The 27,700-nt window shown below is 41.4% G+C and overlaps 1 protein-coding gene across 1 annotated transcript; it reads right to left on the reverse strand.

Annotated features, from left to right (window-relative positions):
- Window positions 1-167: 167 nt before the first annotated feature.
- CNBD2 (cyclic nucleotide binding domain containing 2) lies at window positions 168-27,686 on the reverse strand. The gene is made up of 13 exons (XM_075001056.1): window positions 27,609-27,686; window positions 21,913-21,953; window positions 16,945-17,082; window positions 16,476-16,529; window positions 14,712-14,875; window positions 11,853-12,009; window positions 11,168-11,319; window positions 10,089-10,227; window positions 6,030-6,148; window positions 4,967-5,164; window positions 2,775-2,943; window positions 1,214-1,377; window positions 168-1,013 (listed from the first exon to the last, which is right to left on the reverse strand). The coding sequence occupies exons 3-13, from the start codon at window positions 17,053-17,055 to the stop codon at window positions 671-673; spliced, it is 1,770 nt and encodes a 589-aa protein (XP_074857157.1). The 5' UTR covers window positions 17,056-17,082; window positions 21,913-21,953; window positions 27,609-27,686; the 3' UTR covers window positions 168-670.
- Between the last annotated feature and the right edge of the window lie 14 nt (window positions 27,687-27,700).

A 27,700-nucleotide genomic window follows, 5' to 3' on the forward strand; every position in this document is an offset into this window, starting at 1 on the left:
TAAAACCCAACTCCTTGTAATAAAGATCACACAGACAGATTTTAAAACTATGAACAGAAGTGTTCTAATTTTGGTATTTAATTGAAAAAAATTTAAATTTTATCTGCAGTTTTGGAAACAAACATGTAAGACTGTGTGATTTTCAACTGTTTCAAAATTAAGCCATATTCAGTCACCCAAACATACTCAAGTACAACAAAAACTACAGCCATAGTCAATAAATACTTTAAACTTCACATGGCTTCTTGATCACATGGCATCCTGAACTCAGAGAAATGTTAAAATCTTTGTTTAATTTATTTCTATTTGTATTAAATATGTTTAGAATATGAAGGTATCTTAGGATCAAATATAAATAAGCAGAAAATCTTAATGTTATATAAAAATATCCATCTTGCAAATTAAAATAAAGCCATGAAAAACAGTTTTCCTTCTCAAACCTAATAGATATACGGATTACCATAGTGAAAAATAAATTTATTTCATAATTCACATCAGAAATCCAGGGAGGAGCATTTACTTGCTAAGTAGCAAATGAGGGAGGACTACTTTTACTTAAAATTCCATATATTTCTGTAAAATTCAAATACAAATTTTTGTGGGTTCATGTTTTGGTTTTTCAAACTGCATCTGTATTTTTAAACCCTCTGATCTGATTTCCTCACATTCACTAGAACAATCCTTTCAAACTAGGCCGTGGTACTGCAATGCCATGAATCAACCTTAGGTCAATGTTCGGGAAGCCCTCAACATCCTTTTCCTGTCCTATATGGAGAGGCGCATATTTGTGCTGTTGCCATTGAGTGCTTCTTGGAGGTTGACAGTGGCTAGTAGTCAGGTCTAGAATACCTGCTCGATTCACACTCCAGGAACTATAAGTATCTTTCTTGGGCTTCACATGCTGACAACTTGCTGTCCTCATGACTTTTTGCTCTAGTAAAAAATTCATCAGATCTTTCTTGAATATTTTCCAGTGGTTCTGTTCCAGAAAGCTTTGACACAGTGCGTCATCACTAAAAAGGATCAAAGATACTTGGTTAAAACCTGGCTCCATTTCCATCAATAGCAAAACTCCCATTGATTTAATCAAGGCCAAAATTTTAACCCAAATACTAATTACGTGAGAATGAGCTTGGATAAATGACAGGCAACCCGCTTTTGAGTGCTCTTTCATGAATACATTTATCTCCCCAGACACATTAGTAGCACTTACCTGGGATACATGGGCTGTAATCTTTGTAATTTCATTATTGTTGTATGATCAGCTAATTCCACAAACTTCTCCTTTTTCAACCGAATTACCTCAGCTCCCTGGCTAACCAAAACCATACTTCGATTATCTTGTTTATCTACTGGCAGAAGATGCTGGCTTATTCCCTGAGGGGCAAATGTGACAATAAAAACTATCTATGCATCACCATGTACTCTTGATCCTGCACCTGTACCTATATACCTGGATCAAAACAAAAAGCAGTCAAGTAGCACTTTAAAGACTAGCAAAATGGTTTATTAGGTGAGCTTTCATGGGACAGACCCACTTCTTCAGACCATAGCCAGACCTGGATGTTACTGTTGAGTGGTACAGAATTTGATAGCTGAGGGTTCGTTGTTTTCTGTTTAATCATTCAGGAATGAGTCTGAGAATTTGTCATTTTGGAAATTCTTTCCGGCTATTAGTGACACTTTCCAGCAGGTCATTTTGCTACTGTATAAACATTGTTTGGAAGAGTCACCCAAGCAAGAGCAGAATGGTCTCAATTAACGCATCCCTGCACCATGCTGGACAACAGAGTAAATTCACTTTGAGAAAGGGTAATTGGTATTAATGCTCCTGGCTTCTGTCAGAAGAGAAACAAATCAATGTAAGTTTCTGCTTGGATTCCATAGGATCACCCTCCGTAGGGGATAACCAAGGCAAGCAAAGATCACTGCATCCAAGTGTATCTCCTTCCTGGCTACATTAATAAGTAGAACACAATGCAGAGATTGTGGTTATGCAGAAACTGTCCTTTCCATGAGGTTATGTGGCATCATCCCTCACTTTGCACTATACATATGTAAGGTCAAGAGGAGCTGGTACGACCTTACCTTAACCCCCAACCCCTCCCCAAACAGAGTTCCTACAGCTGGGGCTGCCAGATGCCAGGGTTCTTCTGACCCCAGCCAAGTCCTTGGGGCTGGAGCTGAGGGTGGGGCTCCACACCCCGTCCAGCTCCCAGACACGGGGATCTCATTGCACAAAAAGAGCTCTATGTAAGGTAATACACCCATCGGTTTGAGTTATGAGGAAACAGCTTCTGCAGCAGCCATCCTTAGAAATGTTTTGATGGATTTTTTTGTGATCCACAGGCTTGGAGAACACACATGATTTTTTGTGGGCAACCTGTTCCTTTCTGCGGGGGCAGAACATACACAAGTTCTCTACTTGGTAACATTTTGAGGAACAGGAGTAGGGTCACTTTCAGAGTCAGGCTGTGAGGTCAGAAGCGTTTTTGATGCTAGATAAGACAAACTTATTATACCAAAAACAACAACAAGTCCTGTGGCACCTTATAGACTAACAGATATTTTGGAGCATCAGCTTTTGTGGGCAAAGACCCGCTTCGTCAGATGCATCTGACAAAGCAGGTCTTTGCCCATGAAAGCTTAAGCTCCAAAACATCTGTCAGTCTATAAAGGTGCCACAGGACTTCTTGTTGTTTTTGAAGATACAGACTAACACGGCTACCTCTCTGATATTTATTACACCAACTTGCCCTTCTGGATGTACTCACAAGGAGATCTCCTTTGTGCACTTCATCGACCTTCATGTAAATTGCTGTGGCAAAACCAGTGGGTATCTCACCATAGGGTGTGAGAACAGTTAGCTTCTTCCGGAACAGCCCTGATGTTTCTTTCTGAACAATTTCTTGCTCATCGTCACTGAGGCTGAAGTCATCATACCTACAAAAATGTTATTTATTTTGAGCCACACCTGTACAGGTATATATTGTGACAGCACCACAAGCAATGTAATTGTTTTTCACATCTAACAAACCAACAGGATTAGAATTTAAACACCACTGTAACTTAATACATTCAAATTCATTCGCTTTTTCTCTGCTACTTTGACACAAATAAGAGTTCTGTTCTCCTCCAAAACCTAGCCTTATACTTTCAAAAGCATTTCTGAGATTCATATAATGGACCCACTTCTCATCTCACTAATGCTTAGAGTTGGACAAAGACATGTGAATGAAAAGTTTGGTGGTGGGGAGGAATGGCCTTTTTGTGAGTGAAAAATTTGTCAGCGTTGATTTTTTTTCTTTTTTTAACTTTGGAAATGTTAACGTAAAGCATTATCAAATTTATTGCAACAAAAATCAATGTTTGATAAAAATATTGGGGAGAACTGAGAAATGAAATAAGATGGGTCGATTTTGAACACTTCAATACAAGAACATCGAAATTTATCACAAACATAGGCTGTGTCTACACTACCTCCCTACTTCGAAAGGGAGGATGGTAAGTAGGATGTGTGGAGATTATTAATGAAGTGCTGCGCTACATATGCAGCGCTTCATTAAGCTAATTCTCTCCCGCGGCAACTCCGAAGCGCTAAACTTCGAAGTGCCGCCTCGCGTGTAACCACGGCTAACCCACCAGTAATTTGAAGTGCCTGGGCAACTTCGAAGTCACTTTACTCCTCAAAATACTCCTCAAAAGGGAAAGAGGGAGATAGCTGTGGTCTTGCTGACAGCGATAGAAAAAGGGGAATGGGATTTCAAGTTGTAGGCAGAGAGAGAGAGAGAGAGATTAAGGAGTTGTTCGCATAGAGATAGCAGTTAAAGCTACGTAAGTGAACGAGATCACCTATGGAGCGAGTCAAGAAAGTGGGTGGCCAGCCCTTGGCTGTCAAGCCACATGCAGTTCTTGGAGCAAAGAAATGGGGCTCCTGCTCCAAGCTGCATGCCGGGAATACTTACAGCTACTCTGCGTGCACACACCCCCGCTGCTTGCAGAGAGAAGTATGTGGCAGCAGTGGCTCCGGTGAGTCATCGGGATTAGGTTAGGGCAGGACCGGGCATGGGGTGTCTGGCTCTGGCAGAGGGGAAAGGTAACTGGGATAGAGTGGGGAGGTGGCAATGCCTGGCTTTGGGGAACAGGAGGGGAATTGGGTTAAACAGGTGAGTGGGCTGGGTGTTCCTGACTCTGGGGGAAGGGGAGGGCATTTATATATTATAGATCTTTCTCTCGAGAGAGAGATATCTACAAATAAATATATAATATGTGGCTCTTTGCACTTTATCCACAGCTATTTTGGTTGGCTAAGTGGTTGGCCACCCCGATGTAGAACAAGAAGAGGGAGTGTGGAGCATTTGAAGACTCAAACAGGGCAAGAGAGGTAGGAGGTAGGGCCTCCCGAAGTTGCTCCCAGAACAGTTACAAGGGTAAGAAGAAAAGCAAGAATGTACCAAGCTAGAGACACCATGGAATGTCACTTCACTTATTTAGAGTTCTGATTTAAAAAGCAGGCCTGGGACATTTAGGCTGCGTCTACACAGCAAAGTTATCTCAGAATAACAGTTATTTCAAAATAACTGGCAGCATCCAAATGGAAATCAAAACAACAGGTGTGTTATTTTTATTCCGATAAACCTAATTGCAGGAGGAATAATGCCTATTTTGAAATTGCTATTTCAAAACAGATGCTATTAAGACACAGACTAGCACTATTTTGAAATAAGACATAATGGGCTCCAATGGCACTATCTCAAAATAGCATTATGGACCCAGAAATGCTATTTCAGAATACCTGGGTACTATTTCGAAAGGCATGTTCTGTGTGGACATTATTTCAAAATACAATATTTCAATATAGCTATTTTGAAATATCGAATTTCAGAATAGTGCTGCTGTGTAGATGTAGTCCTACGCTTACTGCTCTGCCTCAGTCATCTGTGGAGGGACCTGTAACTCATCCTACCTTTTGCTGTCACCTTTGTCCTGCTTCTCCAGCTTTCTGTGCGTATTTCTGTATTTCCTCCTGAAAGCCAGGTCCTGCCTTTCCAAATTGTCATCCTTCTGGTGATTAAAAGGCAGGACGTACACTGTTTTTAGATTGCTCAGATCTTGCACAGGAAAGGACTTCCACATAAAATTATTGAATCTTTTTCTGCCTGTACTGCCTGTGAATAAAAGCCATGAGAACTCCTTTATAACTACTTGAAGCTAAATTACTGAGTTTTGAAAAGCGATTCCATAGCATGGGTCCTTACATCTGCTGAAGTCAATAAGACTTTGCAGGACTGAGATGTTGCACGCTATTTAATTGTGAAATGGGGATAGAACCCTGCTCAAACAGTGGCGCTCCTGAACTAGAGGCCAGTGCAATCAGGGTGAACTGTCAACTCCCCAGCAAAGGTACTGGGTATGATTAAAAATACCCAAACTCTTTGCTAATACAAATAAGATTTTCAAGAATGGGAGATGAAAAAGCAAGGCATCGACCAGTTGTATGGTGTGCCTTGGAGGAGGCATCCAACTACACTCTGCCTCTTCCTGCCCCATTCTGCCTCCTGCCCTTGCTCCAGCATGCCCTACCCTCACTCCACCACCTCCTCCTGCGCCTCCTCCTGCACACCTCTGAAGAGCTGATCATACTGCACAGCAGGCAATGGGCGGGAGCATAAGGAGCTGATCTGCAGGGTTGCCTATGAGTGCTGACCACTGACTGTTTTTTCCTATGGGTCTGTCAGCCCTGGAGCACCTATGTCTGAAACCCTGAAAAGCATAGAACTAGGGCTAGATTCTGTTTTGTGAGCATCTCTGATTCCCCCTTCTCACTCTCCCTCTGCTGAATTCTAACGTGGCCTGGGTTGTACAGGAGGTCAGCTTAGACTCACATAGTAATGGTCCTTTTTGTCTTTAACATCCAAGAAGTTATAACCAAAAACACAGGTAAGAATAACACAAAGGTATGAGTCACTAACTACTAAGCTGCAGGCTGATCGTGCTGAAGTTTTCCAAATGATCTGTGTCTGTGTAACATACCAGCCTCCATAGAACAATAAGGGCTAGGTTTGGGGAAATCCATTTGTTGACTGATCCACTTGTGATAGGAAGGGCAAGTGGTGAGATCTAACAGCCGTAAAACTTCACATTTCCCCTAATAAAAGAGAGGGAGAGAAAAACGTTAATATTGTAGGAATGCCTCTGACTTGCCATGTGGCTTTGGGCAAGCCATTTCTTAGCGCCTTGATTTCCCAACATGCAAAATGCAGATGATGACATCAACTAAAGCACTTAGATCTATGGGTGAAAATTGCCAAAACTTAGATATTATATTAGTGATAAGACTTTAATTCAGCAATAATACAGAGTAACTTGTGGAAATTTAGGTCTTCAAAATGCTGTGCAAGAATTGTTTAAATAATCCTTGCAACATGCTGGAGGTAGGTACGGAAGTAAGTATTATTTTCATTTGACAAATGGGGAAACTGAGGCATTGAAAATCTGTGTGGCCTTGGAAAAGTTACTTATTAATTCTCTGCCAATGCCAGGATAAGAACTGAGTTCCCAGACCATGTTCAGGCCATCAGACTGCAAAGCCTCTCAGAAGTACCCAATCCCAGCTCTGGGGAGGTGTCATTTTCCTACACTTCTTATTGTACTGTTCATGCTAGTCTGCATTTAATCAAATTAGGAACCAGTCCTATCCCTTCACTCAAATGAGCAGTTCCACTGAGGACAGTAGGATTCAGGCCCACCAACAGTGGGTGGCAAAGGGGTCAGTAGCCCCAGAGCCCAGCATTTCAAAGGGGGTCTAGAGCTCCACCCACCCTCAGTGCTACTTCAGTAGCAATGGTGGACAGAGCTCCAGGGCCCTTTGTAGTGCATCAGCCTGCCTGACTGTAAGTCTGCCGGGTGACACACTGCCGCAATCTGAGAGCACTAAGTGCTATCTGCCCTGGGCCCTGCACCTTCCGGGGCACAGACCTGGACTCCTGTCCCACCTTGCCCCAGAGCCTTCTGGGGCTGTACACCCCACTTGTCAGGACTGGTTGTGTATGCAGAGAACACTTACTGTCAGAAGGTTCTTGTAACTGGAAATCTTTCCATCATCTTCAACAGGCTTTATATTAGGCCTTTACATTATAGCAGTAATACACTGAATTAGGGCACTGGGCCTCTAAGACCTGGAATAGCCTTCCAAATAATTTTATATATAAATTTTTGTTGCCAAGTGTCAATATATGTAAATAAATTGAAAATAAAAATCATTTAAACCACAACCTCCCAAAATTGTTGAGGCATATAAATGCTAAAAATTAACAAGTTACTGTCTTTAATTCTGGATTTGAGCACAGTGACTGAGTAAAACATTCACCGTCATCATTCTGTTCTGCATAATTTCATTGGCATCATTAAGTTGGTGTATTAAGCTGGTATGCATTTGTTATTAAATATTTCAGAGAGGCGAGAAGCATGGTAGGCACCACTCAGGAACAAGTAAAAAAAAAAAAAGAATCCCTGCCCCAATAAGCTTATAATATATTTTCACACGACTCAGTAAATGAGGGTCAAAAGTGACAAAAAAAGGAAGAGTTGGTAAATAGGAAAAAAATAAGGTTTACAATAAATAAAATCCATACAGAGTTGCCAAGTCATTAAAACTCATTTTCTTATCAGAAATTACATGAATTTAATTAAAATTTGATAAATTCTCTCTCTCTCGAGTTTCATAGCTAGTATCTGTATCTGTGTACAAAGCCAGTGTAACCCATCAGGACATATGGATGACCATTGCAGTACCCTGAAATTGCAGGGTATTTTTTTGTAGGACTGAGGAATTTCAGTGCTTGCCCCCTTAAGAAACTATGAATTTAAGAAACCATCCCTTTAAATTAAATTTACTTCTATCTACATACCTTTATAAAGCATTTCTATTGCTGACAATTTTCTGGCCCCAAGACAATGGCCTCTGTATTTATTCCTGGGGGATTCTGCACCACTGTTCATGGGCGGCCCCCCCCGCCCCGAGCAATATTTTGCTCTGCAGAAAATACCTTCTGCAGGAAAGGTGCTACAATTACATTATGAGCCCACCAAGGGCTGCTTTGGCAAAAAAAAAAGGCAGACCACTTAGCCACATGCAGAGGGAGGAGGAAAGGCTGCTTTCCTCACAGCAACCTGCCTGTCAGAACATTCTTGTGACAGGGAAGGAGGTGAGGAGGCCCAATATATCATAGAGAGACTGGGATAGCCAGGCACATAGAGTTGCCGGCAGGTCACGTAGACTAGGATTCAGAAAAGCAGCCGTGCAGGGTGGGGGAAATTGGAGCAGGGGCTGAATGGGAGTGGTGTTGCTCAGCCACATGGGGATGGGGGTGAGTGAGGAGGGGATGCAAGGATATGGAGAAGGGATGGCTGTGTGAAGGTGCAGGGACACAAGGGGACAAGGGTAGATGTGCCTGACTGAATGGGACTGCCTAGGGGCCAGCCAGAAGATCCACAACTCCCTAACAATCCCCCCTCCCACATTCCAAAAATAAACAAATCCCTTTCCATACACCTCCCCCACACATAGAGCAATCCTCCAGGTTCACTCCCAGATGCTTTCCCAGCAGTTAATTCCCTCTCCCTCAGCTTCTCCATTAGCCTGACTCCCCCGCCTGTCTTTGCACTGCTTCTGAAGAGAGCAGGAAACACGTTTCTCTGTTGTGCTTTAAATCAATTAGTCCTCAAGGTTCTGGATTAGTAAGGAATCTATTTGTCAAAAAAAAATCATTTCCTGAATCTTCTTTCTTGTCTGTATTACTACAGACATGCTTGCTGGCCAGTATTTTGAAATAAATTACCAAAATAACTGAAACTGGGATGATTATATTGTGTCATTCTGATAAAACATGCAGAATTTTGAAGACTTTTCAAATATTATGCTCAAAATTTTTAATTTTGTGGAGCAGAATCCCCCGAGGAGTACACATTAATGCCAACAAATACGCCCATCAAGGCACCAGAAACTAATCCATTCCAAAGGGAAGGAACAAGAACAGGGACACATAAGACATTCATGGCAAACCAGTTTTCTTTCCTCTAGCATGTTTTAACTACCATTAATTAATATTTGTTTAACACTTAAAATGAAGTAGAAGCTTTACAAAACTTACAGGGAGACAGCGCATCGTATTGCAATTAGACACTTACAGCTGGCCCATGCTAGCTGATCTGGGCTCAAGCTAAGGGGATGTTAAATTGCAATGTGGATGTTTGAGATTCAGCTGGAGCACTACGACCCTCCTGCCTTGCAGGCCATCTAGCTTGAGTCCAAACTTCTCCGATCAAGTTAAACAGATCCTTAGGTCAAGTCCTGCACACCTTCCTTCTGTGAGGAGTTTGCAGTTGATAGGCTAGATTCTGACAGCCTTATTCTTACTGGCTAGTGTTGCACTACAGTGATCTGTCAACAGAAGCCAGTGTCAGAAGAGATTTCCTGACAAACCTTCTGTTGACAAGTACAGCCACACACGAAAGCGAGTCCGAAGAGGGCTTTGCTCTGTCGACAGAGCGGCCGGACTGCCCAGCTGCTCTCTAGACAAAACAGGCACTCGGAAGCACAGCAGACAGGGCTGCCCATTGTCATGGCTGTCTTGTCTGTCGAGAGGAGGCACCCCACAGTGTCCACACGGCTTTTTTGTTGATGGAACTTGTCAACAAAAGGTGCTCTTCCTCATCTGGAAGAGGGAGAAGATTGCTGGCCTATGTGCCAACTTTTGTCGACATACTGTCAACAAAACACAATGTGTGTGTGCACGTTCTACTGGTTTTGTCAGCAAAACTTGCAAGTGTAGCCATAGCAATTGAGTAATAACTTATTCTGTACAAAACAGTGGGATTTCTGGTCCAATGAAGTTCCACACAGTGTGAACAAAGGTGTCAGAACTTGTTTGTACATAAAGACAAGACACAATTTGCAGAAAAAGAATCACCAAAAGGGGGATTTATTTGGAGAAGTGCTTCATTCCTCACTTCCACCTGTGATGGCCTTTGGTCACTATTTTAGTCTGCTGGCCCAAGATGTACGGTACTGGGATAATGGATCATACCTGAGTAATGAATATTAAGCTGGCTGACTCTGTGATGTCCCTGACAATCACTTGCCCATAGTGAAACCACTCCGCTTTGCAGTAATTAGCAATTTTTTCTACCGAATAATCAGGCCATGTTGCAAAGAGATCTAGGCGTCTGGAAAAAAATAATGCAGACATCATTTCACGTGGCCACTTAATTCCAACAAGACGACTCAAGGAAAAATTTATTTCACTGAGAAATAATGGATCTTTTTACTGTTCCACGTAACAGGAGGGAGGTGCTTTTTCTGACTTAGGGCCTGATTCTGCAAGTTACACTATAGAGGCTGACTCCTGGACCTCCATGGAGATGCATAGAGGGAAAAAGTACTCACAAAGTTACTTAAGTAAAAGTGCAACTGCCCTTTTTTTTTTTTTTTGATGGGTGGGTACTTAAGTACAAGTTACCAGCGTCTCTCTGGAAAACTACTTGAGGGGAAGCACAAACATGCCTGTGCACAGGCATGCGCGCACACACCCATCACATCTTGATTGTACTCCAGAAGTGAAAGCAGCTGCACTTTCACTCAAGTCACTTTTTGAGTACCTTTCCCACCTCTTGCTTTCAATTGTTCTAAGCTCGTTTCTGGAGTAGACATGAGAAGTCGGATGATGTTTTTAGAATGGCATAAAAGCAGAAGCGTCTTTATGTTCATGAACATCAACAGACTTTAGTGCTCTATATATTCATTATGGAAACAGTTTTCTCCCTCCAATTTCATTCAGGGTATAATGGAAACTGTACACTTCAGAATATTCCTTCAATACAACTGCGTATGAGACTCTGTACTACATGAGATAAAGTTGTAGAATTGTAACAGCCACAAAGAAGCAGAATCTATTAACCAACACCCCTCTAGAATAGCTGCTACTTCATTTCCAGTAATATTTACTGAAGGCAGGGAACTGTTGCATACAACAGAGGTTTCCACACAGTTTGAGCACTTGTTGGTAAAATTAAAATAGTTCATATAGTACATGAAGAGCCAAACAATTCAGCAAGTGAAAAAGAAGTGGCAGAGACATGGGTGAGTGATCTCAGTGGAAAAAGTTACTTGAAAAAGTTGAAACGATATAGAAATTCTTTGTGAAGTTCCTCATCTAGTTTATTAGCAAAAAAGTCCTCTTTATCCACCACCAATAGCTCTGTTTCCTCCATACAAACAACTGTAGCAATTCTCCGGCTGTCCTTTAAAAGAGCAACTTCCTATACAGGGAGAAAAAGGAAAAAAAAAAAAATTACTGTGGGGAGTTCCTCCTCTAATTTTATACTCCAAATACTGACCTTGTGGGGGGACATTATATAATCATCTAACATTGCCCCATCACCAACACCACCTCCTTTGGAGGGAACTCTGGAGAACATGGTAAGGAATAATCTACTCACAAGGAGAGTTTCCTCCTACTTTTCCAATAATGAACTTAAGTCCTGAAGCATGAGTGTGTATCTTCCACTCTTGATTATGTACTTGGTTGTTTAGTAAGCACACCGATCCACTTAGAATTACCATATGACCTTTCAAAAAAGGAGACACCCCTGAGAGAGTGTGTATCTGTTTCAGTATCTACCAACTCACGTTGTACTAGTGTACTATATATGTATATATATATATATAGGAACACCTTACTACATGAGTTGGTAGATACTGGGACATAGACTCCCTCTCCGGGCATCCTCTTTTTTATATGGTACCCTACCTTTCATACTTAGACTAACATGAGTTTAGAAGCACCACTTACTCCAAATCCAGCACCTTTATGAAGCAAAGTTGGATCTGGATCAGTAAAGGCACTGCTCCCATCTTCATCTTCAGTAATGGCAACAGTACCAAGATAGATGAAGTAGAAACTGTTGCCACTGTGTCCCTTTTTTAGGATGACTCTCCTGCGTCCAAACCTAGAAAGCAAAAACACAGATTCTTTTCTGCAAGACAGGAATAAGGCCTGTACTGGGATCTCTCCTGGTTAGCCTCCCTCCCCAGCCTCACTTATCTTGGCAGCTAACGTCTCTCCATGGAAAGAGCTGGAATGAAGTGGAATCCCCCATCCCCCTGCCAGAAATCCAGAGAACTCCAGATAACTCCAGAGTAGTCTATTTTCTAACTCAAACTGATTTCATCTGGCAGATATCTGCTGAAATCTCTTTTATTTCCAGGAGAGAAAGAGAGAACTCTTTCATATCTGGCATTCTATCATCTAGAACTCTCAAATAACCAACATTTTAACCATAAGTAAATTTTAATTACATTTTCCACAAGTACAGTATAGTGAAAGTAAATACAAATAAATACACAAATAGAGTATAAGTTTACAGTGTTCAGTACTACTGTGGCTGGGAAACAAAGTACTCTGCATATTTTGCTTGTTTCTTAATATCTAATCTGTTTTTCTTTAGTGCTATGCATGGCTAGGTATACCCTTCTATTGTCCAGAATATTTGAATATCTGGCAACCTCCTGGTCCCGGGGCTGCCGGATATGAAAGAGTTTACTGTAGAAGCTGCCAGGAACATAATTGCTTGCGTTGGTCAATACAAAGAATGTTCTTGGTATTTGCCTCTGCAACTTGAGTTCAGTTTATGCTCCCTGTCCACCACTCCTTAGGCAAGCTTTGCAGAAGAAGTGTGCCCAGTTTCTGTGAAGGAGTGATTCAGCTTACTCTGCAGTCAGGGTTCCCAAACTTCCTGGCGCTGCGACACATGTCCGACAGCACACATTATCACACAACCCCAGAGCGAGGGACTGAAGCCTGAGCCCAACTGTCCCATGTGGCAGGGCCAAAGCTCAAGCCCCATCATCCTGGGTTGGGGAGAGGTGAAGTCGAAGGGCTTAAGCCCTATACAGGAGGGCTGGTAGTCAGAGTCCTGCCATCCAGTGCAGAAGCCCTAGACTTTGGGGCTTGGGCTGTGGTCCCAGTTCAAGATCCCATCAAGTCTGAGCCAGCCCTGGCAATCCCATTAAAATAGAGTCCCAACCAGTGTTCGCTCTAATTTTTTCCAGCCATGTGTGGAATGAATTTTGTTATATGCACCAATGCACATATAGATGTGAACCATGACTAGAAACACATGCTGCCCCCTGTGGGTGCTCTGCCTAATCAGCTGGGCAGCACCCAAATATCCCCTGGCCTGAGCCCTAGTGCTCAGATTACAGGGAACACTGGTCCCGACTCACAGTTTGAGAACAACTGTTCCCCAGTAAAAACTGTCAATGAAGCTGCTGCAGAAATAGTCCAATCGGACTTCCATTGGTGAGGGGGCTGGTGGCTCCGATGTCAAGCCTTGCTGAGGAGCTCACAATGAAGTGGGTAAAGTGAAAAGCTTCCTCAAATTACAAGAGCAGTGGAGCCCAAACCCTTGGACTGCCACAGCCCTCACAGAAAAATAAACCATTAAATTTTTAATAATGCAGTCAAGCCAGGCAATAAAACCCCCATAATGGAGATTCCCTCCCAGTGAGGCACAATGTGAGGGAACTCATCACTTAACAATGGAACGTTGATTACCCAGTGGAAGAATTCACTCAACCGAGGAACCGTCTCTGTTCTCCCACCTGGAAGAACAGAGTAGGGGACAAAGAGAGAGCAGATGCAAATGAAATAAGCATTGAAAAATATTAGAGAGTAAACTCTCAGTTTAACAGACTAATGGGTAGTCAGGGGTGTCTGTTACTGCTGAAAGTCTGTTAAATGTAAATGGCTATACAATGCCACACATTGCACGAGTCAACTTGACATGAGAAAGACCTCTGTTTTATGATGAAGTAGTCAATCATATGCCAATGCTTAGTCTGAGGATGCATCCAAGTTGCTTTGTATGTTTGCACATTGGAAGAATGCGCTTGCAATAGCAAGCTCATGCTGTGCACAAGTTTGACGAAGAGGAGAGCCATGATGTCCAAGCACCTTTGACCATGCGGTGTAGTCTCGACCAACTCTATCATTAAAATCGCCAAGTACATATAGGTTGGATTTAAAAAGGTACTGAAGAGATCACTGAATTCAGGCTTGTGTGAAAAGCCTCCTTTTCATCATCTGCAGCAGTCAAGGTGGGTGCATATACACTAACAAGTCCCTGCCTCAGTCTAAGCTTTTCGGCCATAAGGCGAGGACTGATGGCATGTGGCTCGCATTCAAGCTGGGGGACTAGTGGTGTCCTAGTCATGTGAAAAGAGTCTGAATGCAACCCTCTCAGAGAAAAGCAAGAAATGGAGACAAATAAAAGTTAAAGCTGGGAAGATTCTAACACAATTTTTGGCTGAAATCTCAAATTTCCTTAGCGGATCTGGATGCCCAGTTCTCACTAAAACTTACAAGAATTGAATGTCCAAATTCTTTAATCAGTGTTGAAAAACATCTCACTCTAGTGTCTGAGAGATCAGTGTCACTGCCTACTCAGAGTGAATTAGAAAAAGACAGAAAAACAGTCAGTCGTTCAGGCTTATGTACATCATAGATGCACTACAGACTGAAGATAAATGGAGAGTATCAATGTAATTGTTCTAATTTTTGCTAAAAAGGTTTAATTTGAAAACTTCAAATACATATTATTTTACAAATATCTTCAAAGAAATATTATAAACTCCCCATAACAACATTTACCTTTCAAAGCGAATCACTTTCGCCAGCAGCAGCTGCAGATTCAGGCTATATTTTCGGTAGCTTTCCACAAACTGAAACCAGCTTTGTAACAACTTTATTTCCTTCTCAGTTCTCCATTCTGGTTTTTTCTTGGTTATCTGGATTGCCTTGGGAGGAAAGTGATCCTGGCAAAACATCATAAACTCAATTAAATTAAACAAAAACAAAAAAGTCCTGTGGTACATTATAGACTAATGTATTTTTGGAGAATAAGCTTTCATGGGCAAAGACCCACTTTGTTTAGGTGCACTGACAAAATGGGTCTTTGCCCACGAAAGCTTATGCTCCAAAACATCTGTTAGTCTATAAGGTGTCACAGGACTTCTTATTGTTTTGCAGATACAGACTAAACACAGCTACCCCTCTGATACCAATCCAATTAAGGAATTTCGAATGGGAGGGGGAAGCCCTGCAGCTCTTGGGGCTTGTCTATACTTACCGTAAGACCGACACACTGCAGTCAATCTTCCGGGGTTCGATTTTGTGCGTCTGGTGCAGACACAGCAAAATCAACCTCTCTGGGCTCAGCCGTTGACCCCTGTACTCGATGCTATCATACAAAGTAAGGGATGTCAGCGTGAGACTACAGAAACTCGGTGTTCAATAGCGAAGTAGGTAGATTCCGATACCTAGATTCTGGCTATGCAAATGCTGTAACTAGAACTGTGCATCTGAAATTGACTTATTTCCCTAGTATAGACATAGCCTACAAGACTGAACATCTTCCAGAGACATAATATAACTAATCCCAATTTGTCTGTTTTTCATTTCACTCGAAACTCAGCCACCAGTGCCCAGAAACTAATTTATGTGATCCAATGCAAAGCCCAAGCACAGACAAGGAAAACACCCGTTCATAGTGGTTGAGTGATCCCTGCCCCTAGTGCCCTTGGATAAACAAAGTCTGGGCAGGCACAACAGAATCATAGAATTCTAGGGCTGGAAGGGAGCTCAGGAGGTCATCTAGACCTGCCCGCTGCCTAAACCAGGATCAACCCCAACGAAATCATCCCAGCCATTTCTGAAGGTTTCTGATCAAACTGCTTGGGTGTGTCTACATGGGCATTCCCCTTTCGAAAGAAGCGCGCAAATGAGGTAAATAAAAATGCAAATGATGTATACATTTGCATATTTGGCACCTCATTTTCATATTCTGATTTCGAAAGAGCTTCTTCCGAAAGAAGAAAGCCAGTGTAGATGCTGCTCTTTCGAAAGTAAACCCATCTTCGAAAGAATCCTTCTTCCCTTTATTTAATGGGAAGAAGGATTCTTTTGAAGATGGGGTTTACTTTCGAAAGAGCAGCATCTACACTGGCCTTCTTCTTTTGAAAGAAGCTCTTTCGAAATCAAAATATGCAATTGAGGTGCCAAATATGCAAATTTATACTTCATTTACGTTTTCGATTTACCTCATTTGCATGCCTCTTTTGAAAGAGGAATGCAAGTGTAGACGCACCCCTTGTATTTGTCACACTTAAATTCTATATATCTGCAAATGTTGTGAAATGGTTTATCTGAAACTATTCAGAACAACACTCAAATGACAAAAAGGGTTTAACAGATGGACAACTGAAGTGTCCTTTCACGACAGGAGTGAGTTCCTCATTGTTTGCTGGAACTCACAAATTCCTGCTCCTCTCACATGGGGATCCTTAAATATTTCAGTGTCTTGCACTGTAGATTAAAGGAGACCTGTATGTAAAACAAGAAAAACTGCATCCAGACCTTTCTGATCTTGAACTCATTGTGGTCAAAGCAAAGTTTGGTATACTTCTTATCCTAAATAAAAGAGAGGTGGGGAAAAGAGAGAGGCATTGATAGTATTAGAAATGTCACAGACCTAGTGACATACACAAACATTTCAGTGACAAGGCAAGCTTCTGTAAAACTATTGTACAGACGTTTTAACTTTAGTTCATCTGTTCAGTTAAAAAAACATACTAGAGAGGATTTAAAATACAAGCCTATCAGATTTACTCAAAACACCCTCTGTATTTACATATATACACAGCAGGCAATGCAGACTCAGGAGGGTGCCATTGGTCTCTCAAATAGAGCCACTTCTTGGTCGACAATCGGTCAGGTTTTAATGCTCACGAAGGGCTGAGTAAACAGCACATTTGAACAGAAAACATTGAGAAATCATTATAAAAAGGCAAGAGGATAATTTAATTCTATGTTGCAAAGCCCTTACTTCTTCCATACCAAAGACCAGGGATCCCTGGGTAGCCGTATCAATTAACTGAAATCCTTGGAACCCCATCAGTCCCTGCCGGAATATCTTGCACACCCTGTTCATGACCATGATCTCCAAAGCAAGCCTGTAGAAATTCTTAAAAGAACCAGCACAGGAAATCATGAAGTACAAATTCTTATACTTTAATTTGGATATATACTGGGGTGGCATCATGGCCTTGGTTCGTGCTGTCCAACACACTAGCCACTAGTGTCTATTTGGTTTGAACACTAAACAGATTTTCAGAATAATGTGGCTAGTAGTACAGTACATTGTCTTAACTGGCACAATATCCGTAACTCTTAAATAACTGGCGTTTTAACCATAAGTAAATGTTAGTTACGTAAGCACAGTACAGTGAAAGTAAATATAAATAAATACGGTATAAATTTACAGTGAACACCACCACTGTTGTTGGAAAATAAAGTATTCTGCATACATTTGTTTGTTTCTTAATATTTAATCTTGTTTTTCTTTAGTGTTATGCATTGCTAAGCATACCTCTCTATGACCCAGAATATTTGACTATCTGGCAATCTTCTGGTCCCATGGCTGCCAAACATGAAGGAGTATACTGTACTTTATTGGCATGAACACTTTTACGCTATGGCACCAGTGGTATAAGACACAGAGTCCATTAGTACCTTTGGTAACATAACTAAAGATTGGAGCTCAAGATCCACCATGTTTTTACTTTCTATTGCCTCTCTCCCCGGTGGTATGTCTACATTAAACAAACTATTCCAGAAGAGCAATTCTGAAATAGCTTATTTTGAAATAACACAGCTACCCACGAAAATGCATTTTGAAATAACACTTCGCTATTTCAAAATACCATCTGTACACACACACAGCCTATTTTGAAACAGAGTCATTGGATGCAATATGGCTTATTTCAAAATAGGTTCTATTCCCTGTCTTAACAGCACCTATTTGGAAATAGCTATGTTGAGAGAGGTGCCATTCCCCATTGAATGATATTTACCTATTTCAAAATAAGCCAAGCGCTATTTCGAAATTATTTCAAAATAGCGGGTGCCTTGTGTAGACAGTAGGATAGTTATTTAGAAATAACAGCTGCTATTTTGAAATAATTTTGCCGTGGAAATCTACCTTGGTAATTCAAAGCTAAGGGATCACATTCATCTTCCTCTAAGCCTTGCCATTGTTCATTAGATAAGGTCTTGGGGAAAGGGAGAAATTTAGTTAGCTTAGACTAACATGTTTATCAATACAGAACAGAAATTTGTACTGTTAGCTGTCAATAAGGCCAGAGGATTGATGTCAGGGGAAGCAGATATTGACTTTTGAGGTGTGTGTCTATACACGTTTTCCCTTACTTCAAAGTTAACTTTGAAGGAGGCAGCCCAACTTTGAAGTCCTTACTCCATTTCTGGGAATGGAGTAGTGCCTTACTTTGAAGCTTAACTTCAAAGTAGGGTGTACGTAGACTCTGAACTTCGAAGTTGTTGTACTTCGCAGTAAGCAACTTCAAAGATATTTTTGTAGTGTAGACACAACCTTGAAGTGGTTACAGACTTTTGTGGAGAGCTGAAGTACATTCTATTAACATTACCACCACTATACCAAATGGACAGGTAAAAATATGCTCTTTAAGCAGCTATTTGGATGGTGGTGCAGTGTTCTGCCTTTTTAGACCAGCAACCAATTACCTTACCTCACTGGGAACAAAACATCTCCTTAATGGTAGCAAAAAGAGTCATTCTGAGAAACTAGAGAGATTCAGTTAGCCTAAAACATACAAAGTGGTTCACAACCACCTGGTAAGCAGATCACTGAAGACACTACATGGAACACACATTTGAAATATGACAAACATGGCTAAATAATGGGAACTGTGAACAGTTTAGATAATTCCAACTCATTAAAAATAGTCTTTGACTCTTGACTTCCCAAAACACAAACAACATTAGAATGGCCATACTATGTCAGATCACAGGTCATTCTAGTCCAGTACCCTATTTTCCAGTAGTGCCCAGGTGCATCTGAGGTATTGAATAGAACAATCTAGCAATTCATCCCATCACCTGTTCCCAGCTTCTGGCAAACAGAGGTGAGGGACATCATCCCTGTTTATCCTGGCTAAAAATCTTGATAGAATAGATCTATCCTCCATGAATTTATCTGCAGGTTGGATCTCCCTTGTCTGGCACCCATGGGAAAACCAGGGAGTTTGCTGGACCAGGGAAGGTCAGTGCCAGCCCCTCTGCTGCTGGCCTCTGGACTCTACTTCTGGCTGCTGTGCTCTGCTCCCCTGCACCAGCCACTGACCCAGAACAAGCTCCTGAGCTCCACTCCTAGATGCCAGCCCCACTGATACCAGCCACAGGCCTGGCTCTCTAGTCCAGTAACATCTATGGTGCTTCTGCAAAGGCTTCCCCTCACCCACTAGGTGCTCCACCCCACACACGCACCCACATGACCCCGAAAATGCCAGACCAGGGACTATGCTGGACCAGAGAAACCCAGACTAGAGAGATTCAGCCTGTAGTTCCTTTTCTAACCCAATTATTTTCTTGGTCTTCAAACAAAAAAAACCCATCTGTATCTTCTAAGTTTAACTGGACTGGAAAGCTAGGCAACTTACACCATTAACCCCAACGTCTGGTTATTTTTTCTTATAAAACATTAAAATAAAAGCAGCAGTGGTACCTAGATGCAGACACTGGGATGACTTAGGATAGAAGAGGTATTGGATGAGCGGCTCCTTTTTAAATAAATCCAAACCACTCACCTTTGAAGGGACATCATCCCCACTCCTGCTTCAGGGCATAAACTTTGTTTTTCCTATTGGGAGCTAGGAAGAAACCTGAGGGCAGGTTATCCCACAAATACCTATTCAGCATCTGACACAGACCACTGTTGGCAGTAGTGTACTAAAACAGCTGGACAACTAATCCATTGTGTTCCTAACTCTGCCTGGCCTTATCCTACTAAGAGCTCCCACTATGACAGGGAAGCCCTCAGTTGTTACCTTAAGGCAGCTTTCAGTCCCCTTTGCACTGCTGCATAGGAAGAAGCAGCCCTAAATGTTAAACGTCCACTAATCTTTTTCGGCTAGTTAGCACTAGAACATAAGAACATAAGAATGGCCATACTGGGTCAGACCAAAGGTCCATCAAGCCCAGCATCCCATCTGCCGACGGTGGCCAATGCCAGGTGCCCCAGAGAAGGAGAACAGAAGACAATGATCAAGTGATTTATCTCCTGCCATCCATCTCCTGCCCTTGTTATGAAGGCTAGGGCACCATACTTTATCCCTGGCTAATAGCCATTTATGGACCTAACCTGCAAAAATTTATCAAGCTCTTTTTTAAACCCTAATAGAGTCCTGGCCTTCACAGCCTCCTCGGGCAAGGAGTTCCACAGGTTGACTGTGCGCTGTGTGAAGAAAAATTTCCTTTTATTAGTTTTGAACCTACTACCCATCAATTTCATTTGGTGTCCCCTAGTTCTTGTATTATGGGAAAAGGTAAATAATTTTTCTATATTCACTTTCTCCACACCATTCATGATTTTATATACCTCTATCATATCGCCCCTCAATCGCCTTTTTTCCAAACTGAAAAGTCCCAGTCTCTCTAGCCTCTCCCCATATGGGACCCTTTCCAAGCCCCTAATCATCTTAGTCGCCCTTTTCTGAACCTTTTCTAATGCCAATATATCTTTTTTGAGGTGAGGAGACCACATCTGCACGCAGTACTCGAGATGTGGGCGTACCATAGTTTTATATAGGGGAAGTATGATATCTTTTGTCTTATTATCGATCCCTTTTTTAATAATTCCTAACATCCTATTTGCCTTACTAACTGCCGCTGCACACTGCGCGGATGTCTTCAGAGAACTATCCACTATAACTCCAAGATCCCTTTCCTGATCTGTCGTAGCTAAATTTGACCCCATCATGTAGTACGTGTAATTTGGGTTATTTTTTCCAACATGCATTACCTTACACATACCCACATTAAATTTCATTTGCCATTTTGCTGCCCAATCACTCAGTTTGCTGAGATCTTTTTGTAGTTCTTCACAATCCCTTTTGCTTTTGACTGTCCTGAACAACTTGGTGTCATCTGCAAACTTTGCCACCTCACTGCTTACCTCATTTTCTAGATCATTGATGAACAAGTTGAACAGGATCGGTCCCAGGACTGAGCCCTGGGGAACACCACTAGTTACCCCCCTCCATTGTGAAAATTTACCATTTATTCCAACCCTTTGTTTTCTGTCTTTTAACCAATTCCCGATCCATGAAAGGACCTTTCCTCCTATCCCATGACCACCTAATTTACATAAAAGCCTTTGGTGTGGGACCGTGTCAAAGGCTTTCTGGAAATCTAGGTATATTATGTCCACTGGGTGCCCCTTGTCTGCATGTTTATTAACCCCTTCAAAGAATTCTAATAGATTAGACAGACACGACTTCCCTCTGCAGAAACCATGCTGACTTTTGCCCAACAATTCGTGCTCTTCTATGTGTTTGCATTCATCAGTGTCAGAGGCCCCTGAGAAACAAATATCCAAATATATGGCCTAAGAAAGCTGCTGGAGGCTAAGGCCCTGTCTGCACTACAAAAATAACTTCTAAGTTGGTTACTTCAAAGTACAATTTCAAAGTAACAGTCTTCGAAACTGAGCACCTACACTTCGAAGTAGGGCACTACTTCATTGCTGAGAATGGAGTAAGGACTTCAAAGTTGGGCTCCCTACTTCCAAGTAAGGGAAAACATGTGTAGATGCTTTGCTGGCTACTTCGAAGTAGTACCTAACTTCGAAGTTAGTTCCTAGTGTAGAAGCACCCTTAGTCAGCTATTTTAATGAAAACGCAGTAACAGGAGTAACAGTTTACATCAATTAGAAAAAAAGACAGACAGACACTGATGTTTCTACAGGAAAAAAACATACCTTAGTTCTTCTTTCCTGGTGAGTTGTCTCCACTGCACTACCTACAAATTAATAATAATATAGCTTGTTTGAAACAGTGCCTTTCATACTCATTCATTAGATCTCAACGTGGGCGGCTGCTAGAAGATGATTATTCCTGATGGGACATTTGTTGCTATTTATTCTGGGCCCAGGAAGCTTTTGGTAGAGGAGGTAAATGAAGTTTCTTTAGCAGAGTCTAAAAAAAGCCGTGCCTTTGCAGCACTGCTCCTTGCACCAGTTATAGCCACGTTTCATCACTAGATGCCTGGTTTCCTGAACAGATTGACTGTTGATGGGCATGGGGGAAGGAGTACACCATAGTTTATCAGTAAATGGGGAAGCAGACCAGCAGTTATCACCCTAAATGTAATGAAAGCTGGTGGCATACGAAAGATATGGGCACAAGGCAGTTTCTCAATCCAGGCAATTGGGAGGTACATCAGTTGAATCAATTCTCAGCATGGGGCAGAGGCAAGCAGCATAGGAAGTGGCAACAGCTGTCCCAGTAGGACACCGATCCACACTGCTGCCCCCTCTTCCTGTCCACAACTGCTGAAGAGGTTTTATTGCTGTGAGTAAAATCAAGTAGTTGCACACAAATTAGCTGCCTGTCATTCCCCTGAGCCTGTGCTGGTCCTTGTTGGGGACTAGGAATCTGGAGTTGGGAAATGGGGAGAACCATTTGAGCAAAAAACCCACCAACCTTCAGGAAGAAAAAGGAAAGAGGAAAACCCTACTAAAGAAAATGGAGACCACATAGGCACCCACCAACCCTTCCCAGGAGACAGGATTCCAACAGCAGCAGATTGGAAACAACTGCAGTAGGCAGCCCTGTGACTCATGGACTCGGCACTGGTAAGAGTCCTGAATGGTTTGAATGGAGAGTCCTTGCATCTGGGACAGGGAAATTTGAGGCTGCAGGACTGGGGATGGGGGAGTTTTTTAGGGGAGCTATAGGCTAAAAGGAGATATTAGGCCGAGTAAATAAGCCATGGTTTCCTGGAAGACCGGGGGGGAAAAGAAGGCCCTCTTCACAGTCAGAGGCTTTCAGCAGGGATGGATGTGGGGTGCATATCAGCCTGCAGATAGTTTACTTGTCCTTGGACTGACCGAACCACGAATAGCGCTGCAGGTCCCTGGGAAGTGAAGAGTGGCTGATCTTGTACATGGCTGTGGCTCCCTAGAGCAGCCCCTGCCTGCTACAGCCACAGATTCCGCAGCCACGTCAGGCCTTTGTGACAGGTTCAGAATCCAGCTAAAGAACTGCGGAACCCGAAGGAAACACCCCAGTGCCAACTGCATCAATATCCCACTCACAGAAACGCAGCCCCCAGCACCTTCCTCTTTATGGAGCCTCCTCCCACACCAGATGGAACACGCTAATTCCAACTTGTTCTTCTGCAGGAACCACACCTCTCAAACACCTCTCACGTTTCTTCTCATGAACATCACCTTACACCTTCATGCCTCTCTACAGAAATCCACCCTCACAGAGTAGCTTTCATGCTCCTCCCTGTGGCGTCTACCATCTCCCACAGACAGAAGTTTCCTGACCCCTTCTCAAGCAGCCCAAACTTTGCTTCCTTTCGAACTCACCTTTGCTGCTCTGAAGACGCCCCCGCCCTACAACAAACGTACCATAATCAAGGAAAAGACAGCATGAGGCTGTATAACTTTTCTGATGAGCCCTCTTAATCGTACCGTACTGACAGGTCTACACTTAGGGAAAAAGTCATCTCAAGATACGCAACCCCAGCTATTTGAAGAGTGTAGCTGGAGTCGACATACCTTAAGCCAAATTTCTGAGGTGTCTCCACAGCAGGAGGTTGATGAGAGAAACTCTCTCATCAACTTCCCTTACTCCTTGCAACCCCATGGATTAGTGGGGTTGATGAGGAGTTGATTTAGCATGTTCCTAGTTCCCACAAGACATGTTAAACTGACTCCTGGGAGAACAGCCTCTAGAGCACTGATCTCCAGTTGACCATTGATAACCCTTAAGTGTCAGCTGCAGCCAGGGTTGGTCTGGTTAGGAAACAAAAAATTATAAAAATCTGTCCTTCAAAAAGTGTTAATGGAAGTTTTCCTTTTAAATAAGCAAAACTTTTGTCATGTTGAGAATGATCAATTAATGCTAGGATTTTTTGTTTTGTTTTGTTTTATAAAAGACTTTAACTTTTTTTTAACGTTTCGCTGTTTATGGACAGTTTCAGGACACACACACACACACACACACACACACACACACACACACACACACACACACACACACACACACACACACACACACACACAGCAATTATTTTAGATAAGCAGAATTAACACTAACAGTACCTCAACAGGTATGAAAAAATAAAACCAAGACAATCATCACACAACACAGGCTTTTTCTTAAAAAAAAAAATAAAAAAAAAAAGTTGACATTTGAACAAGGAACACTATACATTAAGTTACAATATATATAGATTTGTCTCTCTTTAAACTTTGTACAAACAAACATTCTTCAGACCTCCTTATCGAGCTTGTGCCTTAATGGCAGATAAAAAAAAAGAAGGCATTTGAACCTTGCTTGTTTCCAGCCTTGAACAGAAACCACGGACCCACATCTTTTAGGTGATTTTCCTGCATTTTACTTAATTTTTGCATGCACACATGCACTCAACCCTTCTTATGAAGCAGATCAATCATTCTACCTGAGCAACTGACAAAAGGAGGAAAGATTGGTGAAAATAAGTTCATTTTAAACGATGTGGAAGCTCAGGATTAGAAGGCTTGTAAAACAAGTGTTTTCATGCCAGAGTTAACTTTAGAAATGTTTCTCATTCCTATTGTGAGCTCATAGCCAAGCATTTTACATGTAAACTGAAATTAAACTGACTATGCAACATACTCAGAACAGCTCTGGATCGATTCTTCTTTCACTCATTCTAGCTTAACACTGCTGTAACTACAATGCAATCAATGTCATTTATACGGGTGTAGGAGAAGAGAATTGGGCCTTTATCTGTAACCTTTTGTTGGAATCTAGCAAATCAAAACACCAAGTTGAGTACAATGAGAGGGCCTCTGTGGCCAGTTCATTTCAGGCTGTGGGAAACATAACACAAGCAATGTAAACAGAACTTTGTAAGACGAAAGAGCATTCTCTCAGAAGACAACAATGACACAACCAGAGTATATATTTAGAGGGAAAAGAATTGGAATTTAAATAATTAAGTTCATTTTATACTATAATTAGAATATCAGCACAGAAAATATTTTAAAACAAAAATCAATTATTTTACAATACACTACAAATAAACAGGATAGCAAAAAAAAAAAGGGATAAAAACTTCTACATTCATTTTAAATTTCTTTCCCTCTATAACTGGCCCCTTTAAATTTATCTCTGTCTGCACCCTCATGACAAAAAAAAAAAAAAAAGGGTGCTCTCCTTTTCAGGATACTGTGCAATTCAAACTAGTTTGGGAAAAGTCACTCTTTAGTCTGCTATTCAAAATGGCCGAAAAGAATATTTCCTTTACTTTTGGTGAATACATCCTGTTAAAGTCCACAGTCTTTGAATTTTCTCCTGCTTAATGTGAAACCACATCATGTATTATATTAGGAAGAACAGCAACTGGCGAAAGAATAGGCCTTCCTCAGCATTGTCCCTGGGGAAATAAGCAACAGCTCATGGAAATTTAATCAATGCAAACTCTTGCCTTAGATTTTTATATTAAGCATGAATCTAGAATTTATTAAAACCAGTCATTGGTCATTTTTAATTCTAATTTGCTGTTCTGAGTAAAGATTTCCACGTCAATACCACAAAATTCTGAGGAGAGTAACCTATACTGGAATGTACCAACTGAAATTGTAAAAGGAGCAGGAAAACATAACTGATATTCAACAGTACCTGAGTGGGAAGAAGAATCAATTTCTAATATACTGTGGATAGAATTTTAAAGGAAAAAATAATCCTGTATGCTGTGCACTTCAGGACTATAAATAAAGTAAAAACAGAATATCCTTTTAGACAAGATGCCACAATTTCAACGAAAATATAAAATTCACAGCAAAATATCATTGGATTTACCAACATAGAAATGCATAAGGCATACTACAAAAGAACAGAGTTCAAATGCAATCTAACAGTCTCCCAACAACTGGACATTTTGTAACTTCTCACAGGCTGGCTCTTACTTTAAAAGGGGATGCAATCCCCATTGGAACGTCCTAATTTAAACCACAAAAACTTAAGATTTTAACTTTAATAGTATTAGCAATGCTCACTGGAGGTAAGATCTTAACTGATGCAGCATGTAAAGATATTTAGAAAGTCTAAGCACGATGGGAGATTTTAAGGAGCTTTAGCTTTAAATGCTCAAAAGTAAGGAAATTAAATATTTGAAATCTGCAATAATATTGAAAGACATCTGTGCATACTTTGAACACATGAACAGTATCAATCTGAACAGTTCTTATCCTATGCAAAAATAACACTTGTAATCCTTATTCCTCTGGAAATCTGTAAGTAAAGCCATAGCCAAACAGATCTTGCATGTTATAAAACCAAGAATTAATTGTTATGGCTGAATTATCAATACCTGACAATAGGAGTTAATAATGTGTACATGGTAGAGCTGAACCTGAATGCTGCTATAATCAACTTCTGAAGCAATGCAACTGCTATTTCATTTTGGTAGCCAAGTTGCTTCAATTTTTATTTCATTTACTGCTTAAAACTGACTTATTCAATATGAATTCTACCTGGCACATAAGATGTAACTCATTTTTTACTGTTTGACTTGGAGGATGAGGCAGAAAAAATATTCTTCAGACATTAATTCAATTAGCTCCTTGAATTCAACTGATCGGAAACATTAACCCTTGTTCAGTGCTATCAGCTGTCTCGGGCAAAACCTGAGACACATTTATTCTATGACAACTACAAAGACAGCACTTTTGTATAAATTTTTTTCTACTGCTTATCTCAGCTCGACAGATGGCTCACAGATTTAAAACACTGTTTTTAATCATAGTATAATGAACACTTATGCCATGACCATCAACATATTAAATCATATGCTTATCTGAACATAAAGAGCAAATGCACAAAGTAAGCCTGAAACACTACCACCAATCTTTCCAGGAGACAGAACTGTTGCTTTTAGTCATTCTGACCAACTGGCTGCAGCCTTGTCAGAATAAAGGCTGAGAAACTAAACCCCGTGATAAAGCCAAAATATTAAATGCATGAAAACATAAACCGCTTCTACTCTGCAATCCATCTACTTCTGTCCATCACCCAGTTTTATTTTCACTAAACTTTGCCACTCTTCCATCAGTAACACTCCTATCAAATGTAGTCCATATTTTTCCTGCCTCCATTGCTCTTGACACGTTTCAAGTTCTGCACCTTTATTTCCAAGGACTTCATTTTTCAGTCCAAATGATTAACACTACTGATGCATTCAAGGGCAGATTCTGTTGTTTCTGGAATACCAGGAGAGGGGAGGGTTTCACAGAGATTAGTGAGAGTAGCATTCTGATTCATACTAGAAAACGCATGAATTTGATTTTGGAAGACCTGTTGAAATACTGAGCAAACCAGACCATCTGGATAGTATGTGAATTACTCAAAACTCGGAAAGGACGAAAGGAGGAGGTGTTCCACATGGGAAATTAATGACCTGGAATTGGCAGTGAACCATATCAGCTGTAAATCAAAGCAGCTGTCTGTCAGAACTAGTGTAGGGTGCTGCCACTGACTGTCACAATGCTA

The sequence above is a fragment of the Carettochelys insculpta genome, chromosome 8 (assembly GCF_033958435.1).
Source record: "Carettochelys insculpta isolate YL-2023 chromosome 8, ASM3395843v1, whole genome shotgun sequence".
Lineage (NCBI taxonomy): Eukaryota > Metazoa > Chordata > Testudines > Carettochelyidae > Carettochelys > Carettochelys insculpta.